The sequence below is a fragment of the Streptopelia decaocto genome (genome assembly GCF_964273445.1).
Source record: "Streptopelia decaocto genome assembly, chromosome: 2".
NCBI lineage: Eukaryota > Metazoa > Chordata > Aves > Columbiformes > Columbidae > Streptopelia > Streptopelia decaocto.
The window spans coordinates 8,298,759-8,323,854 of NC_138655.1; the positions used below are offsets into that span (position 1 = coordinate 8,298,759).

General features: G+C 39.5%; 1 protein-coding gene across 2 annotated transcripts in view; it reads left to right on the forward strand.

Moving 5' to 3' along the window:
• The window catches only part of ZFAT (zinc finger and AT-hook domain containing), a 91,427-nt gene that overhangs the window by 46,780 nt on the left and 19,551 nt on the right, over positions 1-25,096 (forward strand). For both annotated transcript variants that reach the window (XM_082045824.1, XM_082045825.1), the window contains 5 exons: positions 3,359-3,446; positions 8,714-8,863; positions 11,487-11,660; positions 16,927-17,015; positions 19,505-19,643. In XM_082045824.1, coding sequence (XP_081901950.1) covers positions 3,359-3,446; positions 8,714-8,863; positions 11,487-11,660; positions 16,927-17,015; positions 19,505-19,643 — 640 coding nt within the window. The remainder of the gene's footprint in view (positions 1-3,358; positions 3,447-8,713; positions 8,864-11,486; positions 11,661-16,926; positions 17,016-19,504; positions 19,644-25,096) is intronic.

The window sequence follows — 25,096 nt, forward strand, 5'->3', positions numbered from 1 at the left end:
TAATAGGTTATATCATCTGAGAGACCCTAATCTGCAAATTAGCAGCTCTTTCTCAATTTTGTCAGCATTATAGACTCCTTGAATCTTTTCTTCCGGGTGGAAGAAGAGATGAAATGGCCTCAAGTTGCGCCAGGAGAGGTTTAGATTGGATATTAGGAAAAATTTCTTCACGGAAAGGGTTGTCGGGCATTGGAACAGGCTGCCCTGGGAAGTGGTGGAGTCATCATCCCTGGAGGTGTTTAATAGAAGTGTAGATGAGGTCCATAGGGACATGGGTTAGAGTTGGACTTGGCAGTGTTGGGTTAACAGTTGGACTCGACGATCTTAAAGGTCTTTTCCGACCAAAATGATGCTATGTTCTCTGAAAAAACAGCTAGTATTCTCTGCTGTTCCTTCTTTCTTCACTTGAGATTCTCAGGGCTCAAAATGCCGACTGCCCCAACTCCATCACAGCAAGATGCTGTCCTTGCTCTACTCAGGGTGGTAATCCTTTAGAAGCTGCCAGCCCCAGTCACACACAGTATCACAGTATCACAGTATGTTTGGGATTGGAAGGGACCTCAAAAGATCACCTAGTCCAATCCCCCTGCTGGAGCAGGAACACCTAGGTGAGGTCGCACAGGAACATGCCCTGGTGTAGCTTTTCTCACAGGAGAAAACGACAGAGTTCTCCTTGTGCCATTGCCATATAACAGCAATGAGAGCTTCATATCCTGTATCTTACTTCATTAAATTATTTATTGCTATTTCAGCCCATGAGTTCTAGGGCTACTTCTGGATTTAGCTTGTAGGTAGGTAGCTTGTAGGGGTTTCTTTCTGAGAGTTGCATGATACTGAATGCAAATACCTGCATCATATTCCAGAAGTTGTTTGCCATGAAAATCCATGAAGTTTTCCTTTTGTTTTAAGAGAGATGTCCATTTATAGATGTATAACTGCAATATATAGACAATAATAACCTCCTTCTACACTTTTCCTCGCTATTCAGAGATGCCATTTGATCTCAGGTCAGAAACTGGTGGAGTCCAGGAGCTTTATTCTCTTGTTACCTCCAAATTTCTCTTTCATAGAACTGTATCTTTTTGATACAGTAATTTTCCTCCCATGCTCTTCAAAACGTTTTCTGTCCTCCTGAAGTAACTAGTGAAATACCTGTTCTGTAGCTTCAGCTCACCTTTTACAGTGGTCTCTTGGTAGTTTGGTAGGTACATGTCACGGAGGCACCCTGAGGTTAGTTTAAGGGACAACAGGGTCCAAAACAACTTTTATTAAACCGGTGAGAAACAAGGTTTTAGCACTCCAAAAGTGACTTAAATACAGGTTCGTATATCAGTTGAGGAAAATTATTAAGGGGCAGCAACTAATACAACAGGCGGTCCACAGAGTGCATGCATGTGGCTTCACCCAAAACAATGGCGGAGCTGTCCCTGAGTCCCGGAGAAGTACACACTTGCCTAAACACGGTGTGGGATTATTTTTAAAGAGATACACGTACTCGTAGTGAGTACGGGAAGTGTACACTCGTGATTGTACAAGGGTAAATTTATAATACACTCGCAATCCTGCGAGGGTTAATTTACTTACACATGCAAATGTGCACGGAATATTACACGTGCTTATGTGGAAGCACGGGAGGAAAATACACTCGCGATTGTGCAAGGAAATAATTTATACACGTGCTCTTATTGAGCACGGAAAGTTACACGTGCAAATGTGCACGGAAAGTACACGTGCTTGTATTAAGCACGGAAAGTACGCGTGCAAATGTGCACAGAAAGTTACACATGCAAATGTGCACAGAAGGAAAATACACCCGCGATTATGCGAGGATTAATTTTACACGTGCTCATATTGAGCACGGAAAGTTACACGTGCAAATGTGCACGGAAAGTATAAATATACTCGCAATCCTGCGAGAAGTTTTACTCACACCCGTGGCGGCACGGCAAGCGGAGTCTCCATCCCGGGGGGGCTCTCGGCGGCAGCATCTTGCTCGTGCTCCGAGAGACCCGCGACAATGGGCGGAGTCTCGATGAGAGTCCCGTTTTTATACTGGCTGATCAGATCTGACTGTGGGCATTCCAGAAGCTTCTCTGCACCCCCACACTGGCTGTGGGTGCCCCTGAAGCCTCCAAACATCCCCCACACTGCCCGCAGGTGCCCAGCGGCTCAGTGGCCCCTTCTGCACTCCCTTCTCCTAATGGCCCTGGCCAGGGTGCTCTGGGGGCCAAACAAAAGAAGCTGTCAGCCTCAAACAGCAGAGAGAGAGGGAGATGTGCCTACTCCTTCCATACTGAAGGAGGGAGGGGGAGAGAGGGGGGTTTGCATTCTGCCACAGTATACATCTCCCATCAGGTAATATGTTCTCTGGTTATCTGCCTAGTTGTCAGGACTAACTAGACTTCACTCCATCTGTTGTTTTGATCATCTGTCCATCCATTCAATACATTAATCTGGTCAGTGCTGGCGTGAGTAGGTGACCCACTCATTTGATGGAGCATCCATTCTGTTGTGTCAGCAGGTGCTTCTGGAAACCACAACCTCTTCAATTCATATAGTAATTGGCAAAGATTATTTTAAATAGGATAATTTACCAATTGATGGAGAAAAGTCCTACATTTTTTATGTGGAGTTAGATGTGTTTATAAAAACATTAAAATAACAATTACATTAAAATTGCATATAGGAAGAAGTTGCATCAGAACTCTCCAGTTCAGTTTGTTTGATGGTGTTTTACAACATCAGTGACACTGATAAAAAACAGAGTAATCTGTAAGTTTTTAAATCAAAATAGTAAAATAATACTTACTTGTTAATACATAAAATGCTGAATATTTATAAAGTAGTTAGAAATGTAGACACTGAATAAGTAGTGGCATCTGTCATTGTTAACTCTTCTGCTCAATATCAGGCCATTAAATAGTAGTACAAATACACATACTGGTGGATGTCTTCAGAATAATGAGGTCTGATCCTTAGGTTTCAGAAGGATGGACTTGTGAAAAAATTGAAAAAAATCTGTATATTACTGCTTATATCAAATACATTTTCTTCTGTTATGTGACTTGATCTTTCCACTCTTGATTCTCTAAAGAATCAGTCAGAAGATAATACTTACATTTATTGTGCATTTTCTCATGTGCTGTAACTTGGAACCCTTCATTCATGAGGATTAATGATGTGAATAGAATACTTTATTATTTCTCCTTCACTTATTTCACTATAAATATGTTCATTTTTTTCCTTAAAAACTGAACCTCCAATTATAACTTTGTTGAGAACCATGTAGTACTGAATAATGACTCTAGTGATTACACCAGTGGACTGATAATGCAGTCTCTTTCTTTCTTTCCCAAAGGATAAAAAGACTTATTCCTGTCCTGTGTGTGAGAAGTCGTTTTCTGAAGATCGACTTATAAAATCGCACATCAAGACAAATCACCCTGGTAAGAAAAAATTCTCAGTCTATTGCAATGAATAGATAGAGGTTTGGAGTGAGCAGTTGTGATGTAATTACATTCTAAAGAAAGAGAAGAATCTCTGTATAATTTAACTAGTTTAGAGAAAAATTTGTTTGGTTTTGCAGATGTTAGAATTTACAGTGAAAACATTATTGTTCCAGTTTGTGTGTTGCAGAGTATATCAGGTAATTGTGCTAAGAAATTTGTCTTCATCTGGCAAAGAACTCATTTCTAAAAGGGCACCTAGGTGAATTCCAATTAAGCACGGAGAAGTTTGGAATGAGACATATAGACATCCTGTAACAACTCATGAGACATAAAATTCCCATCAGCCATACATAAACTGATAGAAATGTGTTTGTCGCCCATTATTTTGTCTGTAGGTAATTCATATCACTGCAGAGGTCGCTGAGCTGAGTCTGTGTGTGCTCGCTTAGTGTGTGGCTGGACTTTACTTCCAGGGCCAGCTCAAGTCTGCAGCAGGTCTGGAATCAGCTGTGATGTTGTATGGCCGGTGTTAAGCTGCAGCTGTTAAACCTGGCTGGGTCCAAGCTCACCACTGCACTCCATTCAAACTCTGTTTGCACCTTATAGAATCATAGAACAGTTTGAGTTGGAAGGGACCTTCAAAGATCATCCAGTCCAACACCCCTACCATGAGCAGGGACATCTTCACCAGCTCAGGTTGCTCAGAGCCCCATCCAGCCTGGCCTGGGATGTCTCCAAGGATGGGGCATCCACCACCTCTCTGGGCAACCTGGTCCAGTGTTTCACCACCCTCATTGTAAAATATTTCTTCCTCATATCCAGCCTGAATCTCCCCTCCTTTTGTTTAAAACCATCACCCCTTGTCCTGTTGTATCACGCTGTTCTAAAAAGTTTTTGCCATCCTTCTTACAGTCCCCTTTAGGTACTGAAGGGCTGCAATAAGGTCTCCCTGGAGCCTCCTCTTCTCCAGGCTGAACACCCCGACTCTCTCAGCCTGTCCTCACAGCAGAGCTGTTCCAGCCTTCTGATCATTTTTGTGGCCTCCTGTGGCCCCTCTCCAGGTCCATGTGTTTCCTGCACTGAGGGCTCCAGAGCTGGGAGCAGGATTCCAGGTGGGGTCTCGCCAGAGCTGGATGCAGGGGGCAGAGTCACCTCCCTCGACCTTCTGGCCACGCTCCTTTTGATGCAGCCTAAGATATGATTAGCTTTCTGGGCTACAAGTGCACATTGTCAGCTCATGTAAAATCTTTGATCCACCAGTACCCCCAAGTCCTTCTCAGCAGGGCTGCTCTCAATCCCTTCATCCCTCAGCCTGTACTGATACCGGGGTTTGCCCTGACCCAGGGGCAGGACCTTGCACTTGGCCTTGTTGAACCTCAGGCATGTCAACTGCACCACTCAGCTTGGTGTCATCTGCAAACTTGCTGAGGGTACACTTAATTCCACTGTCTGTGTCAGTGATGAAGATATTACACAGTACTGGTCCCAGTACAGACCTCTGAGGGACATCACTTGTTACCACTGTCCATCCAGACATTGAGCCACTGACTACTACTTTCTGGATAAGACCATCCAGCCTGTTCCTCAACCACCGAACAGTCCGCCCATCAAATCCATACCTCTTCAATTTAGAGAGAAGATGTTGTGAGGGACCATGTCACAGGCTCTACAGAGGTCCAGCTAGATGACACCCTTTCTTTGTCTGTTGATGTAGTTTCTCCATCATAGAAGTCCACTAGGTTGGTCAGGCAGGACTCGTCCTTGGTGAAGCCATGCTGGTGTCTCGAATCACCTCCCCATCCTCCGTGTGCCTTAGCAGAGCTTCTAGAAGGATCTGTTCCATGATCTTCCCAGGCACAGAGGTGAAGCTGACAGGTCAGTAGTTCCTGGGGTCCTCTTTTCTACCCTTTTGAAAAATGGGTGCAATATTGCCCTTTTACCAGTCACCAGGAACTTCAGCTGACTGCCATGAGTTCTCAAATATCACAGAGAGTGCCTTGGTAACTACATCAACCAATTCCCTCAGGGCTCTGGGTTGCATTACATTCTAGTGCCCTGATTTATCAGTGCAAGCACAACACAAAATGAATGTATTAAGTCAGTGTGCTGTGCCTGAGTAAACAATCCTTTCTCAAATCTTGGGAACGCAGTGCCCAAGTGACTGGTGCAGGGACTGATTTAAATCTGACTGATGTAAAAGGGGCAGAGCTGCATTGTGTGTCTGTACTTTCCTCCTCACTATCTGTATTTTGTTGTATAAAAGACAATCTGCAGCTGTGGATGAAGAAGAGCTGACTGCATTGGCCAACATATTTTAATTAACTCATCTACAGTGTGACTTATCACCTGACATATTTTGATATTAAGAAAGAAAATACCAGCCATGCTCAAATTGATTTTGGGGAAGGAAAAATCCAATTAAAATGATGTAACTTTTCTTGTCTCTGTCAGAAATTCAACATAATAGGTAAAGCAGTAGTTTTGTATCTTCCTACTGCCACTAGATAGTGCTAGACCCGTGTTTTAAACAATTTCCTTCACTCTCCTTTCAGACTAACTCCCGCTTTAGCTCTTTAGTTATCAAACCTCTTTATTTGCAGACCACTGTACAGCAGTGTGGTTGGAAGGCTTGTCACACATCAGGGGACAAGTCTGATGCAGCAAATTGAGATGAGGAAAGGCTTCTGAGCTATACAGTAGTCAGGAGGTGTGTCACCCAGGAAGCATAGAAATTAACATCAAGAGCTGTGTCTATAAAGCCTTTGTGCCTTCTCAGCCAGGGAGTTTAGGAGCCCTCCCTAAATAAAGTGATCTGTGAACTAGCAGTAAGTAAAGCACTGTGCCCTTACAAGTTTCTACTGGTCTGCACTGGTCCATTGACTGCTGAATTATTAGTGTTTGCTGTGTCTGAGGTCCAGAAATACCGGTTAATTCTGGAGCCCTGATGTGCTAAACTCATGCATTTCAATACTTTTGAACAGTTCATTTGGTATCTGAATCCCTCTAGAAGTATGGGGTAATTTTTTTGATCCAGGAAAGTGAATTATTTTCAAGTCTGGCCGATAGTAGAGGTAAGGTTAAAAAAGAAAATCTGCACAGCTTATTATTTTATGTCCTCATTTTTAATTTGCATGTCACAGGCAAATAGAACTTAGAAGCAAAATACCAGATTTATTGGATATATTTCCATGATACTAAAGAAATACTACATCTAAGATATGCCTGTGCTGTAGTTACGCAACAACGCTGTTTTAATATATGGAGGAGAATTAATGCACAAACCTTTTTTCCTGTGCATACTGTCCTTGTAATAAGGAGGAAATCCTTTACTCGTACAACATACTTAATTAAAAGCCAAATAAATGTGAGGGGTCTGATGGTATAAACTATCAAGTACTGCAGTGGAATGAGTGCAGTTGTTTTTAAAAATGTGAATGGAAAAGAATAAAGATGAAGGGAATACTGTTAAAAGGAACCGAATTATAAAACAACGTATCAAAAATTAATTTAAACTGATGCCCTTTTATATTTATAATTAAAATGCTGTTTCTGGAGCTCCCCTCTCCTCCTTTCTTAATATCATTCAGCAGGACCCCTCTCTTAACTCTCCTATTTCATCAAGTAGAAAGTGTTAAATAAACAATATTCCTTCCTTTTCCACATTTGCAGAGAACAGGAGTTGAATTCTGGTCCCTTGAAGGCACTGGGACAAAGATCTCTGTGGACTTCGGTAGAGCAGTATTTCAAACCAAAGAGATAAGAGAGCTTGGCTTTACTGCCAAATGATTTGAGTCCTCAGCAGTGAAGGAGGAATCTTTGATTCTGGTCCCAGCTCTCAGAATTATTTACCTTTTCATCCACCCTCTGATTTAATATGATATTTGATAATAGTCCTGAGACATGAGAGGCATCAGCTCTCACAGATCCCTGCTGAGCTGGCACAGTAGCCTGCAGTCACGAATGAACGATCTAAGCCATGGAAGGCAGATGAGAGTTCGCACTTGTGTCTGTATTTTTCTCTTTTGGGTACTTTAGAACATCTCTCTGCTCAGTTCGTAGGCTTTTATATTTCCATTTTGAGATTGTTTTCCTGGTGCACACGAGTTCAGGCAGGATTTTTTATTCTACTCTGGGACCAACCATCAGGACACTAAGTGTGACAGTTCATGTTTGGTAAAAATCTAAGTCTAGACTACAACTTTAAAATTTTGTAAGATTTTGGGCATAATAAGTCATCAACCTTCATGTCTTAATGTTTAGATTGCTTGAGTGCTGTACTCTCATTGAAATGTGATATTTAGAATTTTATTCATCTGAAATGCATTGAGCGATTTGGTTTATTTTTTAAAAGCATTTGGCAAGGTTTTCATTATGTATTTTTGTGACATTTTACTTTGAACTTCATTACTTTCAGCTTTTCACTGTGACAACCAAAACATTAAATTGTATGAAGGAAAAACCTAGAGAGTTGAGTGTGTTTAGCCTGAATAAGGGAAGGCTAGGAGAAGAATCTTAGTTGCTATCTCCAGGTATCTAATAGGAAATTAAAAAGAAGACATAGCCAATATCTTCTTGGACCTGTACAACAAAGGGACATGAGTTGAAGCAGGAAAATTCTGATTAGAAATTGTAAAAATAATTTGGACTGTAAAGGTGGTCAAACACTGGAATGGGCAAAGAGAATCTCCATCCTTGGGTGTGTTCAGAACAGGACTGGATGTGACCCCAAGCAACTTGATGTAACTTTGAAGTTGGAACTCCAAAGTTGACCCTGCTTGGAGCAGGTGACCTTAGGGGTTGCTTCCTATCACATTTATTCTGTCTTTTCTTTTTCTTTAAAGTTTCTAATTATCAGGCATTATGATCGTTATAGCTGTGGCTGGAATGAGTTGTCTTCAGATCCTTGACATCTGGAAATCTGGGATGAAATCTTGAATAATGTCTTTTGAAAATTTTAAAGAAAAAGAAAAGCTGAATTAGCTTATTGGGAAAGTTAATAGTTGGTAAATGATTTTGGCGCAACCAAGATTTTTTTATGTGTGTTCACTGAGTACACAGATCAGGAGAGAAAGGACAGAACATCCTAAAATCCCTAAAGGACAAAAGGTCCTTACGTTCTTTGCTCAGGTCTTATCTGAGTGGCAGGAGGGGAAGTGGAGCTTTTAAAAAGTTGGAGTGAATCAGGATCTAGCTCTTCATTATTACTTACAGAACAAATTCCCTCATGTCCTTCTGGTTTTTATTACCTTTTGCATTTCTCTCAGAGGTTTCAATGACTACAATTTCTGAGATTCTTGGCAGAAGAGTTCAGCTGAAAGGACTTATTGGAAAACGAGCTGTGAAGTGTCCCTACTGTGATTTTTATTTTATGAAGAATGGATCAGACCTTCAACGTCATATTTGGGCTCATGAAGGTAAAACTCTGGTTTTAAGCTTTTGGGCATATAATCAGTCTCATATTCCACAAAAGCTTTGCTGACATAAAAAGGAATTCAAATTTATTGCTATGCCTGAATCAAAAACTTTAAGGTTAAATGATTATTTTAATAGATTCCGGATCACATATGGAACTGCATGCTTATAGTGTGAATAGACAGCTTAACTGTTTAATAAAATTAATAAGTTTCTGATTAATTTTTTTCCAAAACTCATTCATAAACATCTATAAAGTATTCTATAATACATGTGAGTAGAGAAGAGTGTATTAAATACATGCTCAGACTCCCAAAGCAAGTAACTTTCTGGATCTTCTCATGAATAACTGCTGCTCCTTCCACGTTTTTCCAAAAATACTTGGTCTGGAAATCTACTAATAAAACAATTCAAATGAAAATGGCTTTGATGTATACATATAAATTCTGTGTGTATTTTAATTAAACCATGCTGAGCATGGCAACTAGCTGACATGGACATAAACAGTGATGAAAAACCCGTAAGAAAATGCTGATCATATCTATGACTTTTTAGGGAAAAGTTCCAGTAAAATGGCAACACACAGGTTAAAAATCCCTTGAACTTAAATTCTGTGCCCAGTAAAATCTTGTGTCTATGCAGTGTGTCTGTTTTCCTAAGAGGTGGAAAACAACTTGTATGCTCTTTAGTCAGTTAATAATCTATGGAACTGATTGACCATGGTGTTTGAGCATTACTTTGGATTCTTTAGCCATCCCTCTGCATAAAGGGGATGATGGGATTCTGTGCTCTCTGATATTTTCTTTACAAAGTGTTTCTTCCCATGCAGATGGTCCAGACATTTATACCAGTACTTCATATTTATGCGAATGCTTCAACTATGTGCTGTCTGTGTACTATAGGCTTAGAGCAATTACTTGTGTATTCCATAAATACAGTTAGTTTATTCTGCCAAAAAAATCTTGGAATCCATCTCATTTAACTAGCAAAAGAGGTGAATAGAAGTTTATTCCCAAATCAAAGTATGCAATCAAGTCTGCTTTAAGTAGGCTATAATTCCTCATGCTTGTAAATCTAGTTTTAAGGTCATGAATATCAATCTAAAACTGCCAGAGCCTCATGAAACTGTTAAACTACTCTGCCAGTTTGGATTTATTCAACTTTTCTTTGAAGGATTTACTTGGTTCTTGTAGTTCTTCTGTTAGGTGACCTACCGTGCATCTCCTCATTACATATTTTGGACTGTTTGAGGGAATTGCTGTTGTAAATCACAGATCACAGAATCACAGAATGTCAGGGATTGGAAGGGACCTCGAAAGATCATCTAGTCCAATCCCTCTGCCAGAGCAGGAACACCCAGATGAAGGTGTCCACACACAGGAAGGTGTCCAGGTGGGTTTTGAATGTCTCCAGAGTAGGAGACTCCACAACCCCTCTGGGCAGCCTGTTCCAGTGTCTGTCACCCTCACTGAGAACAAGTTTCTTCTCAAATTTAAGTGGAACCTTTTGTGTTCCAGTTTGTACCCATTACCCCTTGTCCTATCATTGGTTGTCACCGAGAAGAGCCTGGCTCCATCCTCATGGCACTCACCCTTTATATATCTGTAAACATTAATGAAGTCACCCCTCAGTCTCCTCTTCTCCAAGCTCCAGAGCCCCAGCTCCCTCAGCCTTTCCTCACACGGGAGATGCTCCACTCCCTTCAGCATCTTTGTTGCCCTGCGCTGGACTCTCTCCAGCAGTTCCCTGTCCTTCTGGAACTGAGGGGCCCAGAACTGGACGCAATATTCCAGATGTGGTCTCACCAGGGCAGAGTAGAGGGGAAGGAGAACCTCTCTCGATCTACTAACCACCCCCCTTCTAATACACCCCAGGATGCCATTGGCCTTCTTGGCCACAAGGGCCCAGTGCTGGCTCATGGTCATCCTGCTGTCCACCAGGACCCCCAGGTCCCTTTCCCCTATACTGCTCTCTAATAGGTCATTCCCCAACTTATACTGGAACCTGGGGTTGTTCCTACCCAGACGGAAGACTCAATGCCTGAATCTTACCTAGAGAGTGGGGAAAAAAAGTACTAGTAGTGCATGTGCCATTAGAAAATCTGCTACTAATTAACAATAAACACAGCTTTGCACGTTTAACTTCTGCTTACCTCTTGAGCACCTAATAAACTAGTCTTCCTTAGAACAGGGTGGTTCATTCTTTATTCTAGTAAATAGGGAATGATAGTCATCTGAAGACTTTTTGAGGGAGAGTAGGTATGTACACCCACTAGGCATCAATTTAGGCAGTCTGGATTCTGCTTTTAAATGAGGGATGGACACACCAAGACTGAAATATTAGTATTTGCTTGTTCAGACTCAGTACCTGGCTTCAATAGGGAAGTATTTAAATTGAAAAGAACGCCTCCTTTCTCTTAGTCAGACAAATGGTGCTGTGAAGACCTTGGTATCGTTTGCACAGAAGCTATAAATGAAATTTCTTAGATGTAGATATCCAAATTTTAAAATATCGACTTTGTTGTCTGTGTTGCTCACATGATCTGAAATGTCTTGCAAGCCAATTTCCACCCTCTCATCAAAAGGAGCAGATTGTTTGCTTCATAGTATATTTTTATATTTTTAGGTGTCAAACCCTTTAAATGTTCTCTTTGTGACTATGCCACTCGCAGCAAGAGTAACTTGAAAGCCCATATGAATCGTCACAGCACTGAGAAAACGCACCTTTGCGATATGTGCGGGAAAAAGTTCAAATCCAAAGGCACTTTGAAGAGCCATAAACTCCTCCATACTGCTGATGGTAAGTGTATGTTTGTTAAATCCATGTTTATTTTAGGGCAATAAATACTGGCTGTGCTATAAGATCTTATTATCAAGCATTTTTCAGTTGAACACTTATGTGCTGCTTACAAATTTTCTTTATTCCTGGGAGATACTGTGAAATAAAATTCAAAACTTTGCAGAAATTAATTTTAACAGTTCTCTCTGCAATGCGTGATCTTTCTGCAATTTTACGTTGGCCTTATATCCCTTTATATTCTAACGGAGAATTGTTACCTCAACAGGAATTTGAAAATATAAATAATTCCATGATTAAGTCTCTCACTGCTTTCCTGTGAGAATATTGTGAGGAGTTGCCAAATCCAGTAGCCCAGTAGAGGTAAAGCTGCTGCAGCTCAGTGTCCCCAGGTCCAGTCAGCCTGAGCATGTATATTTTCTATAGGCACACATGCACTACATGTGTTTGCTCTATGATATTAATATTTCTGTGATGATAACAGAAAGAAGTGAGATACAAATAAAAAAATAAATATTTTATATTGAAATTTGGGACACAACAATACTTTATTCTTCTGTGATTATCAAATTGAAGTAAATGGTTTAGCAGGGTAAGTTCTACAGACCTTTATTACGACTTAGTAGCTTGATCTTTGTCACTCGTGCAACCTTGTGAAACCTCGTTCCACTCTTTATTGACCATTTAATTTATATTATTTTTTTAAGAAAGTTGCATATTTATTAACATTGTCCTTTCACAGGAAGCGCACAGTGCTGTGTTACATCTTTACAATGTATGTGAAGTTTTTGTGTTGGAGATATTTATGTATCCTTATATCTGTGTGTATAAGTGAAAGAGATGATCCCTTTTACATTGATACGATACATATTATAGGAAGTGTACAGTTGCGGTAGTATTACCAAAGTTACTGTAGTATCACCATGACTTAGTAAATCACTTGTCGATGAAAAAGTAATTCCCAATATTTTGAAATAACTTGGTCGATAACAAGCAGGTTTTGCACATATATCTAAACTTCATATGCAATAATCCAGATTTTACTTGTTAAATGGAATCCTTAGCTGATTCCTGGCTGGGAGAAGGAGACAGGTTGTATTTGAATTAAAAAGGAAAATTGGAGACTATAAAGAAAAAAAAGGTCCCTTTCTATTTACTGTAAAAAAATGGCTGCATGGGGTTTCATTTCAAAACCTTTCTGTTTTGTTTTCACCACCTGGTTTTCAAATAATGAAATTCAGCAATGAAAGTTGTATTTGTTTTTACTCATGAGTTAGTTCTACTTCTTGAACAAAATATATATCTGTGTAAGTAATTACTGCAATTCCGCTGAGGCTGCTTTGAAATTTGGCTCTGTTAAGAACAGCAGTGTAGTCGTGCAGGAGCTGACCATGTCTGGATTTGGTTTAAAGGTGTGAAGTTAGGTTTAAACATTTAATTGCATGCAAGGAACGGTATCTTTTATCACTTACTGCTAGGTCAGGCTGAAACCTTGACTTTAAAGGCAATGTTATTACCAGGAGCCTTTTTTATCTGGCTTCAGACTGTCATCATCTTCTGCAATAAATGAAGTGACTGCATGTTCCTTTTTGATGCATCTCCCTTTTTGACTGATACAAATAAATCGAACATTTATGCTCCTTTGCCTTCCCTTTTACACTTCCAAAAGTGTTCCAGGAAAGTTGTCATACCTTTGGAAAATGTGTTTTGCCATTGACTCCAGTGGGAGCAGAATCTCACTGTCTGTGGAGTCTTAAGTAATTTTCCTCACTAAGTCCACCCTGGTAAACTCTTAATACGTTTCAAACACTTGAGAAAAATAAGATAACATTTGTCACCAGAAATGCAGTGTATGATTTGTCAGGGGACTTTCAGCCCCTTGAACACTGACAGTTTCTCTTTGCCCGGTGTCTCTTCCTATAGAGACAGCACTTCAAAACTTCTTCCCAGCGCTCATCTAGTGTCCTTCAGTTATTTCACAAATAAATGAATTTGAAAGATGTTTCGCTGTTTATGAGTCTTTCCTCCTGACTTAAGAATCCAGGCAATTTTTGTTCAAATATCAGCCCTGCAAGGTCAATTTAACCAGTGGAATATAAAGTAGTTTTCTGTCTGCTTTATTCTTCTCCAGAAGACAGACTCCTCAATTCTGTAGTCCAGGCAGTAATAAACAACAACCAGTAATAAACTGTTTGTGATGAGAAATAAAACCTGGTTTTCATTATTTTAATTAAATATCAGAAATTGTCTTAAGGTTTTTCTTAGCTGTGTTTTGTAGAAACTTTCACACTCAGTGTAAAATTATAGTAACTTTTTTGAGCAAAATCCAGAATCTAAATAAACCTGGTCTCTTCAGGTTAATACAGAATATTCCGTATTCTACTTCTCTGTCCTTCCTTTTGGTTCTTTTGCTTTTGGAGTAGTTCTTGGCACAAACTTATTCCGTGTCACAGTATCACAGAATCACAGTATGTTTGGGTTTGGAAGGGACCTCAGAAGATCATCTAGTCCAATCCCCCTGCTGCAGCAGGAACGCCTAGGTGAGGTCACACAGGAAGGTGTCCAGGTGGGTTTTGAATGTCTCCAGAGTAGGAGACTCCACAACCTCCCTGGGCAGCCTGTTCCAGTATCTGTCACCCTCACTGAGAACAAGTTTCATCTCAAATTTAAGTGGAACCTCTTGTGTTCCAGCTTGATCCCATTACCCCTTGTCCTATCATTGTTTGCCACTGAGAAGAGCCTGACTCCATCCTCCTGACATTCACCTTTTATATACTTATAGACATTAATAAGGTCCCTCCTTAGTCTCCTCCAAACTAAAGAGCCCCAGCTCCCTCAGCCTTTCTTCATAAGGGAGGTGCTCCACTCCCTTAATCATCTTCGTTGCCCTACGCTGGACCCTCTCCAGCAGTTCCCTGTCCTTCTGGAACTGAGGGGCCCAGAACTGGACACAATACTCCAGATGGGGTCTCACCAGGGCGGAGTAGAGGGGAAGGAGAACCTCTCTCGATCTACTGACCACCCCACTTCTAATACACCCCAGGATGCCATTGGCCTTCCTGGCCACAAGGGCACAGTGCTGGCTCATGGTCATCCTGCTGTCCACCAGGACCCCCAGGTCCCTTTCCCCTACACTGCTCTCTAATAGGTCATTCCCCAACTTATACTGGAAACTGGGGTTGTTCCTGCCCAGATGCAGGACTCTACACTTTCCCTTGTTAAATTTCTTCAGGTTATTCCCCACCCAACTCTCCAGCCTGTTCACATCCCGCTGGATGGCAGCACAGCCTTCTGGCGTGTCAGACACTCCTCAGTCAAATAGACTTTGCCAGCCATGGGCATTTAATGCAGGAATTAAGTCTTTCTGTATTTAACCAACCTTGTAATTTGTCTGGAGGTAGCTGGACTGCTAGAATCTCCAAGACAAACACAGAGAATAAAAAGAAGGAAATTGTGTTATTTTAAATCATAAGGAAAACAAAGATTTGGGAGAGAATGCTTTGAAGGGAAAGTAAGAGAAACCTACAGAATGGTAATATAATACATTTGGGAGTTTCACTCTTTGCAAAGCCACAAACAGCAACAGATGTTTCTCAAAAGTGTCGGAGAGAATTCTTTCCTCTTAGAGAATCCTAAAAATAAATCACAACAAAATCTGACCATCTTGCCTTAAGAAGGGCTCAGACTAATGATTTCAGGGCCAAAGGAAGACTCTTCTGATCACCAAGTCTCATCTCTTGCAGAGCACAGACCATAACTTAATCTAATTATTTTGCATCACAGTTCTGCTGGATTGCAGTGTATCTTTTTTTGGAAGGGCTAAGCTGACTTAACAACTTCATATGACAGGGCATCCATCTGATTTCTAAGTAAATTGTCATAGTCATTATTCATGCCCTCTGTTAAAAACATTGACTTTATTTTAGACTGAATGTTCTGAGCGTCAGCTTTCATTAGTTGAAATTCCAGTTCGTGTCCTTCAATTTTATTGTTGCTATTTCAGGTTGGAGAGTTAGTACCTTCCCCTATTGATGCCTGACTAGAAAGCTCACAGGCATGTAGAGAAATTTCATGTATAATGTCTTGTCTGTGGAGCTTAAAGTAGCACATTTCTTTGGATGATACATCTGAAGTTTTTTTTTCCTCGCAAAGCCATATATATAAATTGCATTGACTATTTAATTGCATTATGTTGTGTAGAAGACCTGCTTGCAATGCAGATATTCCGTCTACAAGAACTCCTGAGACAGAGACTGTCTCAAATCTTTCAGTGACTTTTTAGGTCGGTATCTGAAGGAGCAAAGGTTATGCAAATATACACCCATTGTCTTTACCTCTTTTTTGATCACTTGATGTTTTTTGAAACAATTGATGCAGAAAAGTAGAAATCCAACAGTTACTTAAACTCCATACATTCTGAGAAAATTTGTACCCAGTTAACATAAAGAAATATGAATCGGCATTCTCCAAGAACAAGACTGTGTGTGAGACTTAGGGTTACTGCAGAGATTTAGGTAAGAAATGACACAATGTCATGGTGAACAAGGCAAGGAGGCATCATCCAGTCTGGTATTGATGGAGCAACTTTGCTCGTTGTTTTAAAACTGTGTAAGCAGAAGTGAAACATTGAAGCATAAAACCTCTGTATTAGTTGTGATTCTGATCTTATTTGTCTCTTCACTCAGTATCCAGGGTTAGGCCAGTGTAGAAAACCCTTTTATGATAGTTTCAGTAATGATTGGAAGAGTAGTGCTAAACACATAACCGAATCTTGTGGTAAAAATAATAGGTCGTGTCATACCCTACCAGAAGTATGTCAAGAAAACTTACAGTGAAAAACCCAAGAAAATTTGAAATTATTTGGATCATAACAATTAAACACTTGGGACAGAAGTAGGTAAGAACATGTGAACATGACCAAACATCTGTGTTTTAAGGTTTTCCAAATCTGCTTTACAAATAGCAAAATAACTGTGCCTGCACTGGTAAGTAATTGATTTGCTTCTTCCATTTAGGCTGCATTATAAAGATTTTTTTTCTTCTTTCCCAAGTGACTATCCCAAGATGATCTAGACCATTTAATGCTTATAATTTAAAGGTGACACTCAAGCCTTTTTTCTTCCTTACTCTGCTCTTAGATCTACTTAACCAAATTTTGCACAGCACATGCCAGATATCTAGTATTGTTCATTCCTTATGAGGAAATACAATCAGTAGTTTTCTGAACTTAAACCGAAAAATATTATTCCATTTTCTATTCCCATTTCAGGAAAGCAGTTTAAATGTACAGTGTGTGACTATACAGCTGCCCAAAAGCCACAGCTCCTCCGTCATATGGAACAACACGTCTCGTTCAAGGTAAGAAAACATATTAATCATGTAGAAATTCAGACAACTGTTGTAAAACTGGCACATTTTCCTGTTTGTTGACAATTATGGCATCTTAACATTTTAATGTTTCGGGAATTTTGACTTTATATTGCAGCTTTTGAATTAGGGTTATTTTGTTCAGGGACAATTTATAAATAGTGTCTCTACTTGCCAAAAATATATGTATGTTGCAATATAAAACAAACATTATTGGGTTTTTTGACTGTCAGTCCTTGAGAGAACTAATCTAGTAAGTACCTTAAAATGTCCTAGGCAAGTAGGAAAGCAAATCCCATACATCACTGTTCATTGCCCACCTTAATTTTCTCTGAAAGTTTTCCAGCCTAATGTACTATAGATGAGTTCATATACTTAAAGAAAATTGAAGAGAATTAATTTTAAAGTACCCCATTTATCTGAAACATGTCTTGGAAAGAGTTTTGAAGGTTGTTAATGTTTCCGTCAAGTGTTTAGATTAGAAATACAGTTATTTTAATAAACTGTAGTATGGTTTTATTCCTAAATTTCACATTGATTCTCAGCATGATAGGTCTTGATGTAATGAATTGTGAAATGCTATATTCAGGAAATAGAACTTACAGTAATGTCTTTTCCAGAAAAATCCAGTATTTTGTATGTATGAAAATGTTCATTTTAATGTAACACTTTATCTTGGCAGTGAACATATTTCTTATTGAAAACATAATGCTATTTGCATATGCAACATCTTTCTTTATCTAACAAATCATTTTACTTCTATAAAGAGTACATCTCAGCCATTCTTAGTGAGTACCAGTGCTACAGACCCCCACAATGCAGAAAGGGAGACAGTCTTTTGACACATGGTATCAAATTTGGAATACAAGACATAAGAACGTGTAGCAAGTTATCTAAAGAGATGGTATACTTTCACCAAAAAAATTTTTCTTTCTTAAGTAGGTAAGTGTTGCTGTGGATTTGACTTTTTAAAATGATTTTTTGAAATGAAAATGTGTAATTTTCCTTTTTTAATGGCTAATGGGATGAATGTACTCATAATGCTGTTCTTAAATGCAGCTGGTTCTGACCTTGGGATCAGCTTTAGAGCTGTTGCCTCAGCACATCTTTCCATTCTTCCGTCCCCCTACATGTAAGTGTGGCAGTTCAATGCATTGTCAAGAGAACTGCAAAACACTGCAATGGGTCAATCAGGAGTGTTTGTCAAAAGGAGTTCAAAAACTGTCAGTAACACGTTGCCTCCTTCTGCGATGGTTGCGTGCACGTGTATCAAACTCACAGAGATGTCAGTAGTTGTGCGACCTAATATTAATTCAGCATATTTCCAGTCTCCATGAGTTTGCAATCCTGCTGTTTGACAGCAGATAACACACAGGACATGGCAGTACTTAGAGTGCTACACGAACACACCAGGCTGTTGGGATTATTTTCTTGAGAAAAAGAGTTTCAGCAATAGAAAAGGAGAATACCCTTCTCTGAAACACTGAATAGCTGACTGTTACAATATCCTCTGTATTGTAAAGTTAAGGGAATCTAAACACGACTTTTATTCCTTATTTTTGCCATTTGGAGACTGAAGGAAGGTTATGGGCAACAAGCTTAGGGCAATGTTCTGGTCAATGGGCCCTGACTGCAGACATTTCCCTGCTTGAAACTCTCAATAAACATTTCCATACCCACCACTTTCTGCCAACTAGCTTTAGGTGGGCTTGGTTGCTGTGCATGGAACATTTTGCATCCCATTCTCAAGTACTCAACTTTTCCCCAGGGACATGGCTCAATGTCTGCATTCTTTTCCAGGACCCTAATGGCCGTGTCAAGCTTCCTATAACTGTGACACATCTCAGTCAGAATGTTATTCGCAAAGGCTAAATTTAGGCACAAACACTTGTTTTCCTAACCTTTTTTTCTTTAGAAATTTCTCTTCCTGTCAGCTGAGGGGAGAGGTACGTTTTTAAAAACTAATTTAGTTGCCAAAACTTGGCTCACCAAATGGTCAGCTGAATGCAAGTGAATGCCAGTGAAAGGGAAGCAGTTGGGAGCGTGTTGGAGAGAGAAGGAAAGGGAAGAGATCAACCCTGTCAGGTATGGTTATCTGTTAAATTAGGTTGACTGTACAATCATAGTGTACCTTGAGTTATTTTAGCTCTCTTACTCCCCCTTTTGAAACCAAAGCTCAAGGCAGCTGAGCCATTTCCTTGTAGTAGAAAGTCTCCATGTGGTCAGACCTGTGATCATCAGTTTACTGAATTACGAAAAGTAGGTAATAATCTTATAATATTGAGAATACTTGGTGTCTTGCACGTAATAAAAAGTACCAAATTCTAGGGTAACATTTGGTTACAACTTCCATTTCTATTGAATATTGGATGATCTCCTTGGAAGATACCTAAACCAGAAAAGAACGTGGTTTCTCAGGATCAAAACATTGCACCTGAGAAGTCAGGAAATATGTTCTAACATCTTCCTTTTTCTCCCAGCCTTTCCGCTGTGCACATTGCCACTATTCCTGCAACATATCTGGTTCTCTGAAGAGGCATTACAACAGAAAGCATCCCAATGAAGAGTATGTAAATGTAGGTTCTGGGGAGCCTGCAGCAGAAGCCCTTATCCAACAAGGTACACATCCACCATATGAGACTTGGTTTGTTTTTTTTGATAAAGCGAACTTGGTGTAAACATAAACTTTTGTGCGATATGCATTCCTCAGTCTGTTGAGTGTTAGGTGATAAATCGTTACTACTTTTTAGTGATTCTGAAATGTCCACCTTTCACCCTTTGATCATCATCTTTGTTCTTGGTTTCTAAAGGTGTGTGAACCAGACTTTCGCTTGACCTTGCTTATACTATTCATTTTTGCATACATTTATCATTTTCATTTGTTTGTCTCCTTTTGTAAGTGAAGTATCGCTGTCTGTTGAAATGAATGATAAATTTCTATCATTCTGCTGACAAATTTCTATGAGAGTTTTGCAAGGTTGAACTCAAGGTAAGGTTGAGCAAATGTAAGGAAAAAGACTGAAGAGTAAACGACAGCAAAATATTCCCCCACTAGAAAAATGGGGGGAAAAAGAGAGTCCAGGTAAAACAGGTTACAAATTGTTATGCTCAGCATCTTGTTTATGGGCAAAGGAAGCACACTTTCTCTGTCTAAAGCCAAGAAATTATTGTTAGTGTAATGGAAATCTTAACAGTCTAATTCAAGAATCACCATTAATCTAGATCTAATTATTATTAAAAAAAAAAAAAAAACAAAACCCAAAAAAACAATAAAATATAGTTAGAGTACTTATGTCCAGGAGAAGTCTCAACAGTATTATTAATACCATTAAAATGGTAACACACACTACTTAATTTTTGTTCTTACCTGGTGCTGTGGTCACCTTTCCACTGTTTGTCTAAGTCCTAAGCTGGGTGGTTTTTCTCTGGTGTTCGCACTGGGATGGGGGTTTCAGTAAGTGGACAGCATCTGGAGTTCTTTCCTGGGAGGTGCATGATATTCATGTTGATGGTTTCATCCTCTCCCACTCGGGGCCATCGTTACTTACTTGCTTACACACATCTATGCTTTTCTTTTTCATTGGTCTATAGCTCCAGATTAAATCCAAATTCACTGTATACACTGCCCTTTGTGTATGTTAAATACAGTTTTTGTTGTCCCTAAACCTGATTTTATCTAGCAACAGATTTGCATGTTTTTAACTGATCGTTTCAGAGTTGTGTATAGCTGTGGGTTCTTCAGTGCCCAACTTGTGTCCCACTTCTTACTGCTCCAAGTCCGCACTTCTCTGTCCTGCGTCCCGTGGCTGTGCTGTTCAAGGCTGTCACACCAGGCCTGCAGTTCTCTACGTTACATCTCCCTGTCAGAGTCTTAGAAATCCCATTCTGCCTAGAACAATTGCTTATTACTGCCGTCTGTGTGAAATTAGAGTCGTACCACACAAAGACAAAAAAAAATAGATATAGACACCTGGTCAATTAGAGAAATTGCTGTCACAGATTAACTAAGTAAAGGCAACAAAGATTTTGGGGCGGATCACAAAGGGCTGAAAGGAGTGTCCTATGAGGAGCAGCTGAGGAGTTTAGACTTTTCTGGTTTGGGGAAGAGGATGCTGAGGGGCAACCTCATTGCTCTCTGCAGGCTCCTGAGGAGGGGATGTGGAGAGGGGGGTCCTCAGCTCTTCTCCATGGGATCCAGTGACAAGAAGCTGCACCAGGGAAGGTTCAGACTGGACATCAGGAAGCATTTCTTCACCAGTGGGTGGTCACACACTAGAACAGGCTTCCTAGAGAGGTGGTGAATGCCCCAAGCCTGTCAGCATTTCAGAGGCATTTGGACAATGCCGCTAATAACATGCTTTGCATTTTGGTCAGCCCTGAAGTGGTCAAGCAGATGGTCTAGATGATCATTGTAGGTCCTTTCCAACTGAAACATTCTATTCTGTTCTTTCCATCTCTGCCGTTGCATCCTTCTTTCTCTTCCCTTCCTTACACAGCTTTTTATTTCCTGGGTCACCGCTAGTGCTGTGCCTGCTTCTCATGTGTTCACCTGCTCTATGGAGGTTTGGAGCAGTAAAGGGGCTTCAAATCCACATAGTAGCTGTGAAATCAGTGCCTCTGATCAGTACTGTGCCAGGAGGAAGCCTTGTTAATCGTTCCACTTTTCCCACGTGCGACCTCCTTTTCCAGCTCCATTTCCTGCTCTATAACACATCACGTGGATCCTACATGTGGGCTCAAAGATTTCTTATTCTGCTGTAGAAAAGTCAACCAATACCAATGTTTTGGTATCTCACTGGGGAGAGAGACAAGAGTCTCACTTGTGTGAGACTTCAGTTAATTAAAATTTGCATTTGAAGTTAATAAACACTTTCCTGATTTTGGAATCAGAAGATCTTTTGTATCTGTGTCACCCAGCAGAGACGGATCATTGTGGACATATTATGCAGTATGACAAGGTTATGTGTTTCTTGGGGCAGCATTTGCAACTTGCTGTCTGACTAGACTCTATCAAGTTTTGATTTACCATATTCATAGATCTGAAAAGCAATTTTGGAAAATTATTCATGTATTCATATAAGGGAAGAAGACCCTTCAGACCTCATATTAAAGCCCTTTGAAATTAAAGGAGTATGAATGAAAAGGAAAAGGCGGGAGAACCAGTAAGCAAAAGAGTTTGAAAAAAAATTGAGAAGGGAAACTAACAAAGATAAATGTCTAATAAAAGCTGTCTGTATCTATTCATATTGTATCCTGCTTGTTCTAAGTTACCCACTGAGTGAACGGCCTCATACTTGCTCATCTTCTCCACTCCCAATTTGTTTTTGACTGCATTGCAGAAAATCTTAATTGGAAATATTTATATGAATATAGACTGCTGGACTTCAGATTTCTAGAATGAGTTAATAAATAAATGAATGATTCATAGAATAGAAGAAGGAACGTGCTCATTCAAGCAACTGTATTGCCAGAGATTGGGTGCAATATTTAATATCTGGGCTTATATTAGAAATTTGGATCAGCCAGGATCAGAAAAATGCTTGAGGTTTTTGGTTGGTTGGTTTTTAGTAGCAGTCTGTGATCTGACATTTATTTTAGTATCTTAAAGTAATAAAGGAAAATAAGTGCTATAAGGATTCAATGTAATCTGCACAGAGGACAAGAACATTTATAGATATGTTACCCACTAGTTTGTGTTGTTTTTTTTTTAAACCCTGCCTACTTGCCTATTTAAGAGCTTCCTTTTTCATTTCCATTTGCTTTGTGCTGGGCAAGTCACATATAATTTTTCCAGAATTGTTTTTCCTTTCACTGATACTCCGTACCATCTATTGTTTTGTTTATGTATTTCTTCACTCTCTGGGAGACGGATTTTCTATTTGTGTTTGTGCAGAAACTTGTGCAATACATTAGTGACAATCCAATTATGACCTCTGTTCTGACACACCTCTATCATCACTTACTTTCCTTTAGCATAAAATAAGTTGTCTTATAGGAGGTGTTAGGCAAGTAAATAAATAGTTTGGAGAGCACCTGTCAATGCCATGGTGGAAAAAAGTTGTGGAGCTGTATAATAGATGTGTACATTATTTTGCTGCAGATGTTAGTGTTGATATTGAAAGTAGATGAGGTGTGTCATTCATTGACTTTCTCTGTGCGTTGCCCATTGCTTTCAAGAATCATGTAGAAATTAATTTTCCTGAGCTTTCATATCAAGTCATTGATGTGGAATTATATGGTACCTGTTTAATTCTATGCTTCAGCTTGTTTTTCTTTAATTAAATCCTAATGACAAAAGTTGCATCTTAAATTTACCTGGTGCAGTGTTATAATAGTTTTAATATCAAAGTAATGCAGGAAAATGTCCTCTCTTTCACGATAGCAGGTTTTTCCTAGTTCCACAGATTAGTGTGAAATTACTATTTAATTTCAATTTCTGTAACTGATAATATCTTTGTCCTAATCTGAATGAAGGTATTTTGCTTTTGTGAACTTTTGAGTTTCCCTTAGTAGGGAAATTTCCAGTTTTGTCTAGAGATGGAGTATTGAGCATTTATCTTAACAGTCAGTTTTGGGGAAGACTTTTAATGGATCGAGAGCAAAGAGGGGAAGTTGTATAGGAATAAGTGTCAGTGAAATACCCGACCAACTGAGTGTAGTTACATGCTATTTTATGAAAATAAAAAGTGTATTTCTTTTCATCTGGTAGAATACCATATGGTAGATTTCCATTACTGTAAAACAATGTTTTTTCTAATCACCTTATTCATAAAAGTCCACGTGCAACAAGAACTTGGCTTATAACCAGTTTATGAGAGTATATTTGAAGCATTTGAACCTGATGGGTGGGAGTCGTAATTTTCCATGATAACATGGAGAAAGCCATCTGGTGGCACAGTTCCTAAAGCAGCATAATGTCCTTCCCTGGCCATTAGATTTGTTAGAGTGAGTTCTGGTCACCTAATGCAACAATTTATCACATGCAGATTATTTCTGTTCTGCTTTAGTCAATAGGGGAAAAAAGGAGACATTTGCATAATTATAAACAACTGAGATCTGACATTTGACCAAATGACTTTCATAACAAAGGGAAGTAAAAGCTGTTTAATCTAGTGTAGAATATGGGATGCTTATGATTTCGTCATGCTCAGTTTTTTACTTGTAATGCCGCTTATTTAGACAGTAAACATTGTGCTAAATTCATGCTATGCATCATTTTGTAGATAGAAAACTTATGGTTTTGGATATTAACATAAACAGTAGAAACTCTCAAAAGCAAAGATAGTGGGATGAAGTGTATTGTTGAAGTGTATTAACATCGTTAAATCTCCCTGGCTTGCTTTGATCATGTGTCAGAAAACTTAGTGTTTGTTTGAAACCTTAAAAAACTAGAACAACTGTCTTAGTGAATGTACATTTTAAAAACATTATTGAAGTACGCTACTACTCTGTATGTTATATATTAAAATCTCAGTGCTGTTTACAAGCACTTAAAAAAAAAATCCCAGCGGTTACTGAAAGAGTCCAATGCACTGTGGTTTTGCCTTGTGTCCTGGGGGCCAGCACAGGGCTTTGTAAGACAACAGGGACCTGATATTTAAAGCTGAAGCTTGTCAAGGACTTGCCTTATAGATTTTTGGGCTATATATAGCATTTATATTTGAAGCTGCAATTATATGTAACAGACAAGGTGTTAAAATAGTCTCTAACAAACTCTATGATTTGAAATAAAGGAGTATTTACAGGGCAAAAGCATTAGTTCAGAATTATTCAAAACGTGTGCCAGGCTTTTTTTATAGTAGACCTAAAGCAAACCCTAAGTTTCAGACACCCTCTGACTTGCAATAAATCTTACTTGGGAACTAGGACTAGTCTCCATTGGTGCTTCTAAATTTGAATTTCAACCAGAATCGTGACTGTGGGAATGATTCCGCACAGGCTGAAGCATCTCCTGGGTTCACAGGGAAAAACAGGGTGAGGTTGGTCATAGAATCACAGAATGATTTGGGTTGGAAGGCACCTTAAATATAATCTAGTTCCAACCCCCTGCCATGTGCAGGGACACTTTCCAC